The following is a 19,749-nucleotide window of genomic DNA, read 5'->3' as shown; positions in this document are numbered from 1 at the left end:
ACGATGGACATTTTTGGAATTCCACGCTTTCATTATTCCATTCTGTATATGGGTATTTATGTATGCGATGCAATTAATTAAAATTCGTTTGGGTTGTGGGTGGGTCATAAAAATGTATTAAAAATGCACACACACGATGTTATGAAGTATTTTAGCTTTTCTAACGTATTCAACGTGCGAGACACGCTTTCATTAACGACTTCCCAGGAGAAGGAGCGATGTCGTGTAACAAAATGTAACAAACAAGCGCGTAATTACTGGAGTAAACTGGGGGGATTTTTTTTTATTACTTAGGTTCGTGTACGAGCTCACAGCTCTCCTGGTGCTAAGTGGTTACTGGAGCCCATAGACATCTACAACGTAGACGCGCCACCCACCTTGAGATACAAGTTCTAAAGTCTCAGTATAGCTACAACGGCTGCCCCACCCTTCAAACCGAAACCTGGTGGTACCTACCCGTGTGGACTCACAAGTGGTCCTACCACCAGTAATACGCTACCACTATCTTGTATTAGTGTTGATATCGAAGCGTTAAGGTGTTCAACTTAATTTAAGAACATTAATGTAGTCGAAGACAATTGAATATGCATTATGAATATTAACCCAGAAACTACTGATCAGATATTTTAAGAGTAGAGAATTTAAAGTGGGATGAAGCGAGATCCAATAGCTTTTAAATAAATAAAAAAGAATTGTCAAAATTGGTTCAACAAGAACAAAAACAAAACCTCAGACAAAAGTCGGATTGAGAATCTCTTCTGTTTTTTTAACTCCTTAAAAAAATACCTAAATATCAATTGATGAAAAAACTTTTATAGGTTGCTGAACAAGTCAACTTTGACGATATTCACACTATAAATCCACGTCAAACGATTAAAACCACCGCGCATAATGCATTAAATAATCTTATGACTCAGTGGATACTGTCTATCGGATCTTTAATAGCGGTGCGCAAATGTGTGCTTGTGATGCATCAGTGTAGCAGGCGTGGTATGGGACGCCCACCAACAAAGATATACAAAGGTCAAATGAAATCCTTTTTTTTTTATTCAACATAAATGAAAGTACATACTTGTTGAACGTCAAAAAGAACTACCGCCAATTCACAAAAACTAGCCTCCGTCCTGAGAAGAACTGGAAAGAAAGTCAGCGGGCATGTGTTTTTTTTTTTAATTATTAGATTGTTTTTTTAATGTTAGATTTTTTTAAGTATTCATTTTTACAAGAAGTAACAATTATTAAAACGTAACAATTATTGCAATATTGAAATGCCCGGAGCGAGCAACACATCCCCAACTTGTGCAATCTTCTAGATAATCATTGACTTTATAGTAAGTTTTATTGCATAGATTTTCTTTAATAGTTTTCTTAAATCTATGTATATGTAGGTTGTGTACAGGCCCACAGACAAACATTCGAATGAATTTCGTATCTTATGTAACCTACCTACTCATCGGCACATCAAGCTTGTGTTTGTTCATAATATTTCTATTATGTAAGTCAGACTTTTAGGAAACTCCTCTATATGTTTACGAACGTATATGAAATTTTCAAAAATGTACTGTGGTCACTCTGGTCTTCTACTGGAAAAATTCGCTTGTTGGTGGAGCTATAAATTAGACTTTTAAACGATGTATCATACATTGAGCACGGTTAAGAGCTAGATGACAGAAGAAGATTAATTCGCGAAGCAGTTGCTCTTGTGTTTTTCTAATGAAATACGTACTCAACAAATGTACACGATTGACTTCCACGGTGAAGGAATTGCATCGTGTAGTAAAAATCAAACCCGCAAAAATTATAATTTGCGTAATCACTGGTGGTAGGACCTCTTGAGAGTCCGCACGGGTAGGTACCACCACCCCGCCTATTTCTGCCGTGAAGCAGTGATGCGTTTCGGTTCGAAGGATGGGGTAGCCGTTGTAACTATACTGATACCTTAGAACTTATATCTCGAGGTGGGTGGCGCATTTACGTTGTAGATGTCTATGGGCTCCAGTAACCACTTAACACCAGGTGGGCTGTGAGCTCGTCCATCCATCTAAGCAATAAAAAAAAAAAAAGTTGTTAGGCTCCTTCGGAGGCGTTAGCAAATCCTATCCCTCCTGGCTGATCCTTTGCTCGCCCACCTGTCCTGGTGAAACTGGAAAGGCCTTCGGGCCACCAGTAATCCCTCCTTCATAAAAATACTCGAGGATCCTGCTCAGTGCCATGCAATTGGAGAGACAGATTACCAGCAGGGGACTGCTATAGAATGATGATGTGACAGTTAGTGCTAGGTTAGGTTACAGCATTATTGAAACATAAATATTGAATTTCCTGTCTGTCGTTTTGTTTATATTAACACTTAAAGCGTTTTAACTAACACAAGGGAGGTTTAGGTAAACAAACGGATACCGAGAAAGCTCTCGGGTGCTTTCAATCTAAACAATAGATGCTTAATGTATACAAGGAAATTCTTGTTTAATAGTAACTCGAGCGATTTTGTTCCTATGAGTTTATTACCTTGCCTCTTAAGTCTACTTACTATCAGTAACGAACCCAGTAACCCGTCTGTCACTGATGATGAATAGAAAACCTTATTTTGCGATACCAGCTCGGCTTAATGCAGATGCCACTAAGAAATTGTGTTTGTGTCATGAATATGTTGGAGATTTAGTATTTTTTATTCTAAATGGTACTAAACCGTCTCTATTGTCTTCCAGATACAAAAGCATATAATACCATTTAATTACTGGTGGTAGGACGTCTTGTGAGTCCGCACGGGTAGATACCACCACTTATTTCTGCCGTGAAGTAGTAAAGCGTTTCGGTTTGAATGGTGGGGCAGCCTTTGTAACTATACTGAGACATTAGAACTCATATCTCAAGGTAGGCGACGGCATTTACGTTGTAGATGTCTATGGGTTCCGGTAGCCACCTAACACCAGGTGGGCTGTGAGCTCGTCCACCCATCTAAGCAATAATAAAAAAAAACATTATTTCAACAAGTGTACTGTTTTATTTCAGCCGATCCACTGCCGGGCAAGCATGTCCCGTTGGAGAGCTACGAAAGCGAGTTGGAGAGAGAGCACGCGCTGCCGACTTCCGTGCCCAACGCGGACATACTCAAGACTAACAGCAACCCCACGTACCACAAGCCCAGGTATGTAGCCGCTCTGTGCGTCTGTGGAACTCAGTTCCCCACTCAATCCGTGCAAGCCCCTCACTTGAAGTATTCAGGAAGGCATTATAGAAGCATTATTTATTGATTTAGTATTACTTATATGTGTATGTATGTGTTATTTATGTGTGTAATCGTGTATGTATATAGTCTGATATATTGTGTATTAGTTTTTTTTAAATATTTTTTATTAATATTATTGTTATTGTATATTGTATCAATAAGTAAATTGATTAGATTGTACTCTTCTACCCACTTATGTAAAGCTCTCCCTCTTTAAGAACGGTTAGCTGTTAGATAACTCAATTGTTGAGTTACGCTCGCCATTTTATAACTTTTCGCAATTATTGTATTGTATTAACTGTGTGTACAATCTATATATATAAAAATGAAACCCGTTTTCCGTTGTCACGACATAACATGAAAACGGCTTGACCGATTAGGCTACTTTTGGTCTTGAATTATTTGTGGAAGTCCAGAGAAGGTTTAAAAGGTATAAAAATATGAAAATTCTCGGAATTAAATAAAAATAACAATTTTGTTTTCCCTTTGACGTGTCCCCCGTCGGACGGATTCCTTTTGTTTGTTTTAAGTTTATTCTATATAAAAGTTTTAAGTCTTTTATTTATCGATTGAGGCACTACGAAGTCTGCCGGGTCAGCTAGTAAAGAATAATGATCGTAGACTGAGAGAACGCGGAAACAGCAGAGATTCAATTAAAAACACTTCAGAACCCTTCGTCTTCTAGTCTCTCCTTTGTGGTATCACTATTGTCAGACCGGTTGTGATCGTCATTCAGTATCATTGCTGTCGGCAAATGTGATGCGCCTCACGAGCAATCACCACTTCTCCCGGTTTTCTAGCCTAGACGAGCATATTGTCACTTTAACAATGGATATATGGCTGTTATGATCACATCTTTGTATAATACACACCTTAATGTCATCGGGGCCTAAAGGGTAAGACATCCGGTATATTTGTATAAAGCGGTACAGCTGTGCCGGTATTCGAATCCCGCAGGCAGGTACAATTTTTTTCTAGATTTGCAAAATTTGTAATTTGTACAATTAAGTCATAGACCTCGAGTTTTAAGGGCGGTGGCGGCATTCATGTTGTGATATTGTTTGCTCATTAGGCTCTGGTAACCACTTTACAACAAATGGGCCGTGACCTAGTGCACTAGTCAAAGCAACAACAACAATTATCTCCGTGGGCCCCGCGGCGGTATAAGCGCACCCAAACCTGCGTTACGAACTTAAAATCCGCGCGCGGTTCCACGAACACGTCGATATCAATACGCTTAATTGATTCGCCCAAGAAAAATAACATGAAAGCGAGTATTTTCTTACAAGGAAACTTAGTTTTAAACAAGCTTCGAAAAAAGTTTATTTCCTATTGAAAGCTCCCCGGCCTACTGTAATGAAAAAGTTTGAGGGGTTTCATCAATAGAAAAAAGCTCGATGCGTTTTAGGCTAATGTGGATAATGTGGATCGTACATCTATTTAAAAATCAGTGAAAGTCGAAATTTGATTTTGTACAGCTGTGGTGGTACATATGAGCATAGGTGGTGCTTCAGAGCATCATGACATTCGCATTGATATTCTTCAGCGCTACTGAAATGAATTATAGCCAGTCAATCAATAATTAACAGTTTTCAAGGTCACCTTAAGTGTCAGGAGCAAAGAAAGTTCAAGGCAGCAGACAAATTCATGTATAATTGCCAAATAAAAATGGTGATTTCCGAACAGCAAGCAAAAAGTTTTGACACAATGTTTACAGACAATAAGCAAACAATTGTAAAAGCAAATAACAATCTGTTACCATGTTAAAACGAAGACTACGTGCGGTTTTCTTTGTCGATTGACGACTCCCAAAGGATTTGGGGGGCGTAAAGGAAAAATATTGTGAAACATTAGAAAACAAGTTTTTTTTTAATTTATTGCTTAGATGGGTGGACGAGCTCACAGCCCTCCTGGTGTTAAGTGGTTACTGGAGCCCATAGACATCTACAACGTAAATGCGCCACCCACCTAGAGATATAAGTTCTAAGGTCTCAGCTTAGTTACAACGGCTGCCCCACCCTTCGAACCGAAACGCATTACTGCTTCACGGCGGAAATAGGTGGGGTGGTGGTACCTACCCGTGCGGACTCCCAAGAGGTCCTACCACCAGTGATTACGCAAATTATAATTTTGCGGGCTATGTGCCTAAATCGTATTTCCTATCAAACGCATAGCCTACAGACGTCAATGTCATTAACAATGCTAATAAACTGCTATGGAACTGCCAATAGCGAACAAATAATTTCCAGTCACATCGAAATGACCGCTTTGCCACAACTTGATACCTTTGTTTTCTGAAATGATTTGTTTACTGGACGATCAAATTGATTCTGTGTAACGTTCTTCTTGTATAAACACGTTTACGACGATTTTGATTGGTTCCTTTTTGCATAACAACGTCCATTCCGGCCATGTTGATGTAATGACGCGTTTGGTTTGATTCGCAAGATGAAAGCGGGAACAAAAAGGCAATGGTTTGTTGTAACAAACATAAGGAAATCACAATATTACAATCTAGTCTTAGTACTTTTTAATACGCTTTTTATTAGCTACAGACGTATGTATGTATTTGTTTGTAACGGAATCTTTGAACATGTTTTTGACCCCCTTCAAAATGTCGGATTAACTCGAAGTTTGGTATGCTTATTAAGGACCGACGACAATTCAAGATTTAAAAAAAAATTTTTTTTTTTTTAATTACGGAAATTCACCTAAAAATGAAAAATAAATAATAGTTTTAAAAAACTAACTAAATAAGCACGCTTTTATAGAAAATTCAACTAGAAAATAGAAAATAAATTTTAATAAATTTGAATTAAAAATAGTGTAAATTTATTAAAATTTATTTTTCGACGTTAATTGTCGGGTTTCATTTTTTCTCGGTGATAACATTTCTGTCTGCGAATGATGTCTTATCTCATTGCCCGAAAAAACACTTATTTTAAATTACGACACACGGTGGCGTCCATCATTGTCGTTGCCTATGGCAAGACCATTACATGGTAAATACTTATTTACATAAATCTTCATAGACATACTATATTAGTACTCTATGCCACTTCTGGACTTTCGGTCGCTCTGTACACTAAAACTATTTAACAAATTGTGGAGAATTGTGAAGATTCGGGGAGTGCTGTGAGGAGAAATGATTCCATCATATCGTTTTTACCATCGCACCGCCGGTCACCGGAGTAGAGTTCGTCCATACTACCTGGGGCCACTGCGTTCATCCACAGGGCGTTTCCAGAGTTTTTTTTGGCACGTACCATTCGACTTTGTAATGAGCTTTCCTCCAAAGGGTTTCCCGAGCGCCATGACATGTCCTTCTTCAAACGAGGCTTGTGGAGAGTACTTAACGGTATTCAGCGGCTTGGCTCTATTCTTGACATTGCTGAAGTCCACGGGGGACGGTAACACCACTCACCATCAGGTGGGCCGTATGCTCGCTACAGGAGCAATAAAAAATACTTGTTATTGGTCATTTGTATAGTAGTAGTTCTAAATTTAAGCCCACTGTTAGGCACTACTTCCAACAAGTAAAAAATAGAACAAAATAAGTAATAAAAAATCAGTTAATTATAGATCCATCGGATTGCTACTATAGAGTTTTTATATTAGCTAATATTGGCAGGTCACGCTTCAACTGGTGCTATGTTGTTACCGGATCGCATAGATACCACAACGCAAATTCCGCAACTCACCCACAGACATAAGGTCGAGTTTTCAATTGTGAATACAAACGATGACTGTCCCACACATGAAACTAAAATGCATCAGTCTTTCGCTACAACAGGCGGCTTGGTGTTATTTATAATTAGTGTGGATGTACTAAAACCCTAATTAGCTCAGAGGCAGACTTCGAAATCTTGATTGGTTTTAAAGAAACCAGTCAAATTGAAATGCGAATAAGTATAAATTTGTACCAAACATCAAGAATCTCGGTTGAATCTCGAGAGTTTTTCCCCAGTCTTTCTGTCGCTTAAGACAATCATTAATCTTAAGCCCCTATTGTTCAGCGGAACTAGCATTGTTCGGGATTTTACTCGCTTTTCATTGCCAAATGCCTCGCTTTGAGATGTAATGCTCATATTGAGATCGTCTATGTGGACAATGAAATACCGGACAATGCTCACTACTTAACATCAATCGGGCTGTATCCGCGTTTGTTGACAACGCATTGTGAATATGAGACTATGTTGTGATGGTTGTGTGTGTCTAAACAATGAGCTAATTTATATATCTGCAGTCACAGGCCCTGCCACCTAGCGATCAATAGCCGTAACATTGTATTCACTAAACATCAACAAACTTGAATAAAGTACTAGTTAATTTAACGAAGGCAATATTTCGTTCAGCTAAAACTACACGTGTATATATTTAAATTAATTTTATTTCGGATCCAATATTGTTCGAATAAATAATATGAGAGCCATCTATCGTCAGAAAGCAGAACTTCACAAATTACCGAACGCAAAATGGAATTTGCTTTTTGTTTATTCCATTGCAATTCTATTTAGTTTTATAACCTTCATCAGAACTGGTATCGAGATGAAATCGTAAAAATGGATCGGATCCGTTCAAAAATGCCGTAACTATAAAGATTTTTCAAATCTCGATGGAATATGTGTGACGGTAAAGCTTTTGTATTAACTTTTAACTTTTCAAATAGCACGGCTTTCATAAGTCGCTGGGTGCAATGTCACTGTAATGTAACATGTGGGTCAGTTCCACAATTCTATAGTGGCGCTGTAGGATCTAATCCTTTATTTAAAGTATTTTTCACGTCATCTACCCGTATAGACTCACGATACATCAGTTATTCCCTCTATCGATACAGAGTAATAAAGTCTTGAATTAATAATCTCATGACATTGGTAGTGTTCATGTTATTTTCTATGGACTGCAGGAAGGTTGAAGTCGTCGTGGCCTAAAGGATAAGATGTCCGGTGCATTCGTATCCTAGCGATGCACCGATGTTCGAGTCCCGCAGGCGGGTACCAATTTTTCTAATGAAATACGTACTTCACAATTGTTCACGATTGACTTCCACGGTGAAGGAATAACATCGTGTAATAAAAATCAAACCCGCAAAATTATAAATGGTGATAGGACCTCTTGTGAGTCCGCACGGGTAGGTACCACCATCTCGCCTATTTCTGCCGTGAAGCAGTAATGCGTTTCGGTTTGAAGGGTGGGGCAGCCGTTATAACTATACTGAGACCTTAGAACTTATATCTCAAGGTGGGTGGCGCATTTACGTTGTAGATTTCTATGGGATCCAGTAACCACTTAATATCAGGTGGGCTGTGAGCTCGTCCACCCATCTAAGCAATAAAAAAAAAGGTTAGTTGTGAATGTCACGGATTTGATTAAATCCATTTTGTAAATTAATACTCAAAATGTATGTTAGATATTGTTGTTGATGACTAAGTACCTTTGTTTTATTTCACCATCTGCTCACTGCGGGATTCTACAAGTGGCCATTTCCCACCGCGTTCGCGTTCGATGCGGATTTTTTCCCCAAAGTTCCATTAAAATTCATTTCGCGTACTGAAAATAAAGCGTTGAACGCGAAACAGCGGGCGTTTCGCCAATTTTTGACATTTCCATAACGCTTTACTTGGAACTCGACTTGTTCGGTCACAATATCGACTGACGGGTCTAAATAAATGGTCTCTAAAGGTCAGCGACACTTATGTATTCTTAGGGCTACCACAAACTATAAAAGCGAAACGAGTAGTTCATACGACAATACGAGAATTATTTGGCAACAACACAAATGGTTAAGTTAGATAAAATTTTAAGGAGATAATTTGAAAATCATACTCCGGGCACAGCTGTGCCTGTCTGTTGGTCTCACGATCCAACTCATTCCCAATAATAAGGACATCTTCGTTGATTTAAAGGGGTGAATAATCTCAAGGCCCTTACTTTATAAGGCCTTTACTGGTGGTAGGACCTCTTGTGAGTCCGCACGGGTAGGTACCACCACCCCGCCTATTTCTGCCGTGAAGCAGTTAATGCGTTTCAGTTTGAAGGGTGGGGCAGCCGTTGTAACTATACTGAGACCTTAGAACTTATATCTCAAGGTGAGTGACGCATTTACGTTGTAAATGTCTATGGGCTCCAGTAACCACTTAATACCAGGTGGGCTGTGAGCTCATCTACCCATCTAAGCAATAAAAAAATAAAAAGAGCACCAGGTGGGCTGTGAGCTCGTCCACCCATCTAAGCAATAAAAAAAAAAGCTCGCTACTGATAAGCAGCTACCGGGGTCCATAGACACACCAATGTCGGTCTTTTAACTACGCTGTCTAACAGTTGTTCCACTCTTCAAGCCGGAAGGCATTAGTGTTCGTCGCGGAATAGATACGTCAACCCTAATGTCTTGATAACATCAATGATTCCCGAACAACAACGTTTAAATGTAAACAGCATGCAATTCAAAGCAGCTACAAGCATTTTAAGGCGTTTATTGATAATTTATACTGCTGTTGAACACGTTTAGAATTTTAAACTAAGTTTTGTGGTCATCGTTCATTTTAGAACTCGCGTCGAAAGACCTTACTTAGTTTAAACTGGCTTGCTAACTTAAAATCCTACGGATTCCTGATTGCAGTATGTATATTAGTAATCCGTTATCTATATATTAATACGTGAAGCAAAAACTTTGTATCCCTTTTTACGAAAATTGCGCGGACGGAGGAGTATGAAATTTTCCACACTTATAGAGAATATAGAGAAGAAGTGCACAATGCTAATATTTTTTTAAAATAATGCATAAAAGATACATTAAATCAATAAAGAAAACATTACACACACTACATACCATGTATTTGACGCACACACGTATACATACTATTTATTGTCAAACTTTTGTTCTTGACGTCTGTTGTCAAATTGAGATTAAATATTGTTTGTCTTTGTTAATATTTTATATAGTGTAGTCTTGGCGAAATTTGTGATTATAGAAGTGTACAAACTTACAATTCCAATTAATTATAGTCGAATTTCGACTACTGCAGGACCTCTAGTCCAAATTAACACGTTTATTTGGTGCAAAGTCACGTTCCGTTCGGTGCTAAGCGGCTACCATTGCCTTTGATATTGGTGTCTCCACCGGTTTTGCGGCTTTGTTATCATTTGACTTACAACACATGATGTCCTTGCGATAGAAATAGGCAAGATAGTGGGTTTCCTATGCGGAATTGCGGTATCCCGTACCATCAAGTGTCTACCTTGGCCTTGAGAGGGAATTTCGGCAGCAAGCCTGTGGATTTTCAATTTTAAATTATGTAACGGCTGTCTCACCTTTTGGACTAAAACGAATTGATATCTCAGCCAGAAAATAGGTAGAGTGGTAGTATCTAGTACGGGCTCGCATTATACGTCCTAGACGTCAGCCATTTCAGAAGTTAATTCTCCCCGGTAACCGTACTCGTCGAACTCGACAAAGAGGTCGACGTGCAACCTAACCCATGAATCAGCCCGCTGAGTTTCTCGCCGGATCTTCTCAGCGGGTCGCGTTTCCGATCCGGTAGTAGATTCATTCGCGAAGCAATTGCTCTTGAGTTGTTAGACCTCCTTCGGAGGCGCTCGGGCAGTTGTTAGCAAATCCCACCCCTCCTGGCTGAGCCTTTGCTCGCCCACCTGTCCTGGTGAAACTGGAAAGGCCTTCGGGCCACCAGTAATCTTTCAATCATAAAAAAAAGAGTTAATTGATTTTGCGGGTCTGATTGCGATTGTGCGATTCAAACTTTTTAATAATCTATTTTTGTGCTCAGACCGCCCCAGCATCATGGAGCCTCCCTGCTGGCGGGCGTCGGGGCGGTGCCTTCGTACGCGCCTCCCGGACGAGCGTTCTTCACACCGCCTTTGCCACCGGAATACAAAAACCCATTTGCCGATAAGCCGACACTTAGAGGTGGGTTTACAATCTTACGAATTTGTTAAGATTCAAAGACAACGTGAGTAAGATAGTAATGGACGGAGATTGTCACGACCCTTAGTTATGAAGAGCGCGACTGAAGGCGGAGTACGAGCCAAAAAAATGGACGCCCGTGAATGTTAAATTAATTGTTTTTTATGAAAACACGGTACAAAGATAAATCTATCTAGCTTATAAAAATTAATAGTTAAAGCTTTTAAAAAACAGTTACGCTTAATTAGGAAGAAGCTCTGGAAGAATATATATTGTTCTCACAAATAATATGATTTCCTATATCATTAATAGATTGCGTTGGAGTGCATGAGATGATGGTGACGTCAGCGCTTTTAGTTGAAATTACAACAATTTTTTGCCATTGTAGGCCCACCTGATGGTAAGTGGTCACCGTCGCTCATGGACGTCAGCAATGCCAGGGGCAGAGCCAAGCCGCTGCCTACCATAAAGCTAAAACTTATCTCCATTACGTTTTACTGACATACTAACTTATAAATTATTATAATGTTTTATTTGATTTCAGGCACGAATACCGACGGGAACAATTATCTTAACAGGAGACCCATACCTCCCCCCTCCCTGGGGCCGGGACACGAGAGGATACCGATCAGACCTCCGGGACAGGTGAGATGGGCATATTCTGTTTGTGCTATCGCTTGGCATCCACACTGTCATTGTGACTTCGGCGTCATGTCAGAATTCAGCAGCTTTCATTTTGTATCTGTGAATGGTAGCAAGTGGATCAGTCAAAACTCGTGAACTTTTTGATTGTGACGAGCAACCAATGTGATGATAAGCCCTAAATCACACATGGGACAGCTTCGTGGATAGTGTGAGAGTGGGTATCTACTGAAAACCTCCCAGCGCTGTAAGCCGTAATGTAATATAATTTCAGAAAAAATCGATCCAAGTGAATAAGAAATATAAAAGAAAATGCTCTTCCAAGTATCCTAGAAAAGCCCTAAAATCCTAGAAAAGAAATTTTTAAGGGTGCGGTAAAATAGGATTCTGAAAACTAAAAAAATAATTATTATTGATTTATAAAATGGAAACGTTCCCAGCGATTACGCCAATAGGGTTAATATCCTAGGTACCTCCTTGTACCACGACTACGTCATATCCCCTAGGCAGGTAACAACTCAATCCTAGTTCCAACGTATGTAAAATTTGTGGAATTATTATCATTTTGTGGGCGGTGTGGGTCAAGTCCGAAGGGTGAAACAATCGTTATTTAGGATGGAATTGAAACTTCGACTTCATATCTATCGAGACAGACATCGGTCTATGGGCTCCTGGCACATGTAATGCCAGTAGAGCTATGATTTAGTTCGCAGTAATCGCACCATCTGAGGTATAACTTGATAATTGTTTCAGGAGAGCTCTCCCCCGCAGGTGCCGGCGCCGCCCCCCGCGCCCCCCGCCGCACCTGACGTCACACACAGGAAGATACCGCTCAACACTCCTAGCCATAAGGTAAATATTACAGCACTCCCCCTTAAGGCATCTGAAATAATATGGTGAACTCATTTTAAGTACTTATCTCGCAATTGTGATTCCTCTAAACTTTTTGTTTTGTTTTTTATTGCATAAGTAGGTGTATGAGCTCACAGCCCACCTGGTGTTAAGTGGTTACTGGAGCCCATAGACATCTACAACGTAAATGCGCTACTCACCTTGAGATATGAATTCTAAGGTCTCAGTACAACGGCTGCCCCGCCCTTCAAACCGAAACGCATTACTACTTCACGTCTGAAATAGGCGGGACGGTGGTACCTACCCGCGCGGACTACCACCAGGAATTACGCAAATTATAATTTTGCGGGTTTGATTTTTATTACACGATGTTATTCCTTCATCGTGGAATTCAATCGTGAACATTTGTTAAGTACATATTTCATTAGAAAAATTGGTACCCGCCTGCGGGATTCGAACACCGGTGCATCGCTAGATACGAATGCACCGGTCGTCTTATCCTTTAGGCCACGACGACATATATACTATAAATACTATACCATAAATACTAACATAAATACTTTAAATAGTAACAAAAAATAAATTGAAAATTTTCTTTCCAGCCGGACGAACTAGAACCTGACGGTAAACAATCCCAAGCCAACTTTACGGACTTTGTTCCGAATTCACTCGACATTCCTGCCATAACTCGGATACTGTCCGGATCTAACGGCAGGAAAGAGGACATACCAGATGTCCTACTCAGGACAGTAACGACTAAACCTCAACACAGCCAGGAGAAGACCTCGAAAAGTGACATTTTTGTTACAAAAGACGTTGGCGTCACTCTCAGTGATACCAACAAAGACACATCCACTGAAGGATCAGTGTTACCAGTCCTAGATCCAGACATGAACAATCTAGACCGGCCGTTGATCATAGATCAAAACGGCGAAACTAATACCAGGAGAAACATACAATATTCTACTAAAAACGAAACCAAGAAAGAGTACACGCCAGGGACGACGGTAGGGTTCGAGCTGAAAGACCCCGAGATGTCCACTGAGAGGTACCACAACCTTGCCAACGTCAACTCGGACAAGAAGATCCTGAAGCAGGATCCGAAGGGCGGTGGCGCGGTGCAGCGGCAGGGCGCGACCTGGCCCTTCGCCTGGAATGTGCACATCTATTTCGCGACGGTCATGTTCACGATATTGGCCGTCTACTCAATCTTCAAAATCATATGCTACAACAAGTTCACCCACCTCTTCACTCAATACTACTTCATCATACTCCATTTGATATTAGTTTTCGTGTGTTTGATGAGGATATTCTACATGTGTTACGATCCTTATAACATTAATAGTTCACTACCGATTTTCATCAGTGAAATTTTGCTTCACGTTCCCGAAATATTCTTGAGCATAGCTTTCGCTTGCACCATCCTCTTCTTGCTCGTACACAGCATGAACTTCAAGAACAACTGCTGTTCGTTTCTGCTCCGGCCCAGGGTCATCATCGCGGGGGGCGGGATCCACGTGCTGCTGTGCGTGATGTTGCACATACTCGAAACCAATAGCACCATATACAAAACGCAGAATTCAGAAAAGAGAATCTTAGGTCTGACCTGCGAAATTATCTTCATAATTGCGTGTCTAACTTTAGGTCTGGGTTATTTGTACGTATTCAAAATGCTTAAGACGGTTTTACAAAAGAAAAGTCACACGTACATAAATGGCTTCCAAAATCTATATCAGGCCATACACATAAATTTGGCAACTGCCTTGCTTTTTATACTAATGGCAACGTTGCAAGTTTATGGTATATTTGGTATAAATCAAGTGAACATGAGTAAATTTAACTGGCTGCAGTGGGGGTACCAGTTCTCCTTGAGGCTGATAGAGATCAGCATAGTAGCGTTAATATCTTGGGTGATAAGTTTGAAGGTAGGCGTTGGTCCACTGCAGCATGAAAAGGCTGACGGCAGCAAAATTCCAGGCTTGGGCCTTTTCACATGCGGGGCTGGATCTAGTAACGAACAATTTGAGTCTGACTATCCAGCCATATGTAATACTAACACAAATCTTCATACGTACACGTTAAGAACCGGTAAACCGATATATGAAAGTGCCGGGCATCATCCAAACATGGTGGAACCATGTTGTGGACCTATGGACCACCCAAGGTTCCTCAATACCTTGTCTGGTCCGTGTGATAATAATTCCGGTACTGAAAATTACTCCGGCCATAGTTCCATAGCTAACGCTGGCCACAGCAGTTCAACGGAATCTAGCAACGCGGCTTCCAGCCAGGGCGTGACCAACCATTTGATCAAGCACCACCCAAATATGGGGTACAACGGTATGGAGTCTGCGTCCGACGACCACTACTCGAACTGCGACCCCGCAATACAGAGCTTGCAAGGAGACGACCCGTTGGATCACGAATACAACGTCATCCAATATGGTAGCAACAGTGACTTCATTCGAGATATCAAAAACCAGAACTACAACGGCGGCTCCAACAGGTCCTCGCACAACTTCAAGCACATGTCCTACGACAGGACGTCCTCTAGAACGAACAGCAATCCCCGGAAAAAGCACAGAGCGAAAAACAAAAACGTTCAAAATTGCATGACCATGGGCTACGACTCCGCCGCCGGCCACCACTACCACCAGCCGCACGTGCCGGACGAGTACGGCAACTACAACACAGAGAACGCCTCCTACCACACGTCCGGAATACAGACCCTCAACCCTAACAGGAACTACAGCAACGAATGTCCGGTAAGGACCTCGCAGCGTCGGCACTCTCCATCGACCTCTATGGTCAATTCGAGTGGTAGCCAAAAACGTGGTAAGGCGAATCCATTCCCGGACAGACCGAAGTCGACTGATCTGTACGGGTTCGAGGAGCCCGGAAAGTATCCTCACGGGATGGGGACGCCCCAGCCGGCTCCGCGGAACTGTAGCTATGAGGTCTCGTATTCCCAGCCTCAAGATGAGATCCCCAACGAGGCGGGCAGCAGCATGCTGGTGGCGCAAGATGGCTTCGTCAGGTTCAGGTCGCTGGAAGACGGACCCTCGCAAACCTGATTCACCATTAATCTGTCGAGCGCGGCAGATGACCTAAGTTTCTGACGATGATATTGCCTCTTATAAGAGCAATAAACAGTGAATTAATATAAATTATTGTGTATTTCAGTGTGTAAATATAGATTATTTTTTATGTCTATTAATTAGTACGCAAAAATTTATCGGCGTTACGTGTGACATTTTCCAAACGCTAAAATTGACCCGTTTTTAAATAACAGCGACGTGACGTGATGAGAACACGTAACGAAACTCTAGACACGTTTGCGCGAACGAACTATGTAAAATTGTAAATGTTTCGTAGCTAGGTTAATATTAAGAATAATCGACTTAAACAAGGCCTTGTGTATATAGCTAATAATTTTAGTTCTCGATCCCGGTACGACAATGAATCTACCGCCATTTTGTGTAACATCAGAACTCAGCAGTTCATGAAATGCCATCTTAGATTTTAGTTTTAATAATCACGGAACTAACACAAAGCTCTGGTTCTCTTGTACAATTTTGCAAACAACACTAACAACAATATAATTAGTAGCAGCTGTCCATGTTATTTCTGTATTTATTTTGACATAATACGGAAATGAAAATGTTTATCCGTTGTTATTTAACAGAAGTCCGCGCGGCCGCCATGTTGCAAATTGTCCTCTAGCATAACTTGTATGTGATATTGATGTAAAGGTTTTGTTTCAAACAAATCTGTCCATAGTTAAGATTTATATCGTCTTAATTTTAAGTGTTTTTGTACAATTTTTTTGGGATACAATTTGAAGTGTTTTTTTTTTAAATTTGAAATCTACGATTCATATAGCATCACCATTATCAACACCGTATTTATATTTTATGTGTTTTGACAGATGCCATTTTGTGTCGCAAAAGTGGGTTGTAGTCTTAAAAAAATGTACAACACGTAATTTAATTTCAAACAATAATATATTATTTATACGAACAATATTACTTTTTAACTATTTAATGACGAGGAAATTTATAATAAAATGACATTTATTTGTGATTTATGTCAATCAATATGTTGTGTTGTCCGTATAATAAAAAATAATTACCGATATCATGAGAAAAATGAATTTTTATAATATTGAGTGTTACCAGATTAGTTTTCACACGAAGCCATGTTATTTTTCCTAATAAATTATAACTAGTCAGCAGACTAATTTTGCCCTGTAGATTTCATGACACTAGACAATCTTTTCAATCAGGAAACGTAATAATGGTATAGTTAGTACTTATCATCCAGATCGAATGTTGTCTGATAATTAGTTTGTCTTTTTAGTTTAATACTGGTAGTAGGGCCTCTGAAGGCCTACAGAGGCTGCTACCGTCTGATATATCAATAGATATCAGCACAGTTCGCGTCTGACGTGCTCGGAGCGCCCGGACACACCGGCCACTGCGAATTCGTTTGATTCAAAGTAAATGGTCATTGACAAAAGCCATCGTCAATCTTTGTGGACAATGTGTTGTCCATTTCTAGATATTACTGCACGGTATTCCAGTTACAAACAATTGTCCTGCCATAATGTTAGTACAGAAATGATTTATTCTTGTTGACATATTGAAAAATATAAGTTTGATGTTTCATTTGACACTTGATTGTCAATGTCATAGTGACATATGACGTGTGACTTCGTATTATTATTTATTTCAATAATTTTGATTTTTCAGTAGTTTTTAATCGTAATATGGGCCTTTCAAAGTTTCGATTAAATACATTTTGAAATTTCTATTGATTCCACAGTTATATAATTTTATGTACATATATTATCCTAATTTAATTTAAAAATTCCTAAAAAGTATCAGATAATTTAATTAAATTTAAACATGTTATGGCTGAAGCATTTCAACAATGAAATTAATAATTTTTCTTCATTTCGTTTTGATTAATCGGATTGTTGTACATTTACGTGGTATTGTTCAAATTGTTTCATGTTTACGAAAAAAAAAAACCATCTGTATTCAAGTATAATTATAAACTACAAATACGTGAAATAGATAGGTATAAAAATAAATGTAAAGAGAATTTAAGGTGAAAATATAATTATTTATAAACGACAAAACTATCAAATATCAATTGAAAACGTAATTTCTAAACAAATGCTCATATTTTATTCCTAATTAACACCACGCGTTAATATTCAAAAATAAGTACTTACTTTTGTCAACTGTAATAAGTTATTACGTAATTCTTAGATAGAAAAATTAAGCGTCCAAATTTTTTTTTTTATTAGTATTGATAAAAATCGCTTGTGGTGTGAATATCAATCCGTATCTACAATATACCATTGAGATTTCAATACATTTATATACCTTATTTATTTTCAATTAATCCATACGATTACTCCCTTTGGCAAACGACAAATTTTATTTTCCATACGCATATAAATCTAAGTGACTGTTTTTGTAGATTGACGCGTGGTTCGCATACTGTAAATAAATTTTATATAAGGATGTATGGAAGACATTTCTGATGCCACGAAGTTTTTATTATTATTTGTAAATAACCTTTTGGGTGTAATAGAGCCCTGACTCTATGGACGCCGAGTCTTTTGTTGTATTTTTTTTGTATTACTCAAGACTGTACCTACATTTATCATTTAACGAGAACAATGGTTATGTATAAAACAATAAATAAAAAAAGCGTATTGACAACTTGTTGTTTCATTCTTGTTTTCTCATGATGATTAGCAGACGTACTCTCAGCAGTGTTTTCACAATGAGGGGAAATTCCCCATTTGAGGGGACATTTTTTTTTATTGCTTAGATGGGTGGACGAGCTCACAGCCCACCTGATGTTAAGTGGTTACTGGAGCCCATAGACATCCACAACGTAAATGCGCCACCCACCTTGAGATATGAGTTCTAAGGTCTCAAGTTTAGTTACAACGGCTGCCCCACCCTTCAAACCGAAACGCATTACTGCTTCACGGCAGAAATAGGCAGGGTGGTGGTACCCACCCGCGCGGACTCACAAGAGGTCCTACCACCACTAATTACACAAATTATAATTTTAGGGTCCATAGGGGATGGGAAAAGGGAAAATTGCGGGAAATCATGGGTAAAACCTAGCTTTAAATATTGCGGTAAATTTCGGAACTATTTTTAATGGACTGTACCGTACCGCGTTACTACACTAGGGCCCAAAGTAAAAACTATAGCAGAGAATTTTTTGAAGGGAAAAGAGCCCTGAGAATGTTAAATTTGAATTGAGGCGTGGGGAAAGGAAATCCTTTAAGTGGAAAAACTGATTCTCAGCCTGGTACTGAGCGGTTACCGGGGCCAAATCTATTGCCGGAGTGACTCCGAGGGAGGTCTAACCGTTCGAGGGCAGCTGTTTTGCGAACGCATCTCGATGCCTCCAATGAACACTACTCTAACTCAAAATTTTGAAATTTTCGTTTTTCACGCAAATCGCTTCACTATTTTAAAGGTATTACAAATTCATTATTGATGGTTTGGGGAGTTTACGACGAAAGGAAGATCTTCCACCGAGCGGTGACATTGCTCGGTAGACCGACGGTCCGAATGTTGTTGTTCGCAACTTGTATATATGCGCTTTATCTTGAAAATGTCGTAAGCGAGATTCAGGCATCTGTCAATTATCTTGCGTTGTATGATGGCTACCCGCCACATCACTCCCCTCCGAGACTGGAGGTCGTGTCATTTTTTTTTTTTTTTTTTTTTTTTAATTAGCGTTGTCCGTGCTGAGATTAGCTTGCAAGGGCCAGTGCTGCTCGAAGCCTGCGGTGAGTCGAGGCTGAGCTTGAATGCTGCGTGCGTGTCGCCAGTGCTGCTCGAAGTTTGCAGTGAGTCGAAACTGAGCTGAATGCTGCGTGATTGTCGCCAGTGCTGCTCGAAGTCTGCGGTGAGTCGAGACTGAGCTTGAATGTTGCGTGCGTGTCGTGCGTAGTCCATGTGATGCAGAGCTGCCACGCCGGAGATGTGTGACCCCAAGCGTTGATGATCCGGTCGTGGGCTGCGATGAACTGTAGCGGCGTGATGAGGCAGTGAAGTTGCGTGCCGTA

General features: G+C 39.9%; 1 protein-coding gene across 3 annotated transcripts in view; it reads left to right on the top strand.

The window, feature by feature from the left end:
• The window catches only part of LOC114253462 (uncharacterized), a 562,226-nt gene extending 543,850 nt beyond the window's left edge, over positions 1 to 18,376 (top strand). For all 3 annotated transcript variants that reach the window (XM_089739603.1, XM_089739602.1, XM_089739605.1), the window contains 5 exons: positions 3,010 to 3,145; positions 11,011 to 11,150; positions 11,692 to 11,792; positions 12,543 to 12,641; positions 13,244 to 18,376. In XM_089739603.1, coding sequence (XP_089595729.1) covers positions 3,010 to 3,145; positions 11,011 to 11,150; positions 11,692 to 11,792; positions 12,543 to 12,641; positions 13,244 to 15,715 — 2,948 coding nt within the window. In that variant the 3' untranslated portion in view covers positions 15,716 to 18,376. The remainder of the gene's footprint in view (positions 1 to 3,009; positions 3,146 to 11,010; positions 11,151 to 11,691; positions 11,793 to 12,542; positions 12,642 to 13,243) is intronic.
• The last annotated feature ends 1,373 nt before the right edge of the window (positions 18,377 to 19,749 follow it).

Source organism: Bombyx mandarina, chromosome A1 (genome assembly GCF_030267445.1).
Source record: "Bombyx mandarina strain Sakado chromosome A1, ASM3026744v2".
Classification (NCBI taxonomy): domain Eukaryota; kingdom Metazoa; phylum Arthropoda; class Insecta; order Lepidoptera; family Bombycidae; genus Bombyx; species Bombyx mandarina.
The sequence above is the reverse complement of the archived record's forward strand: the minus strand, read 5'-3'. Positions and strand labels throughout refer to the sequence as shown.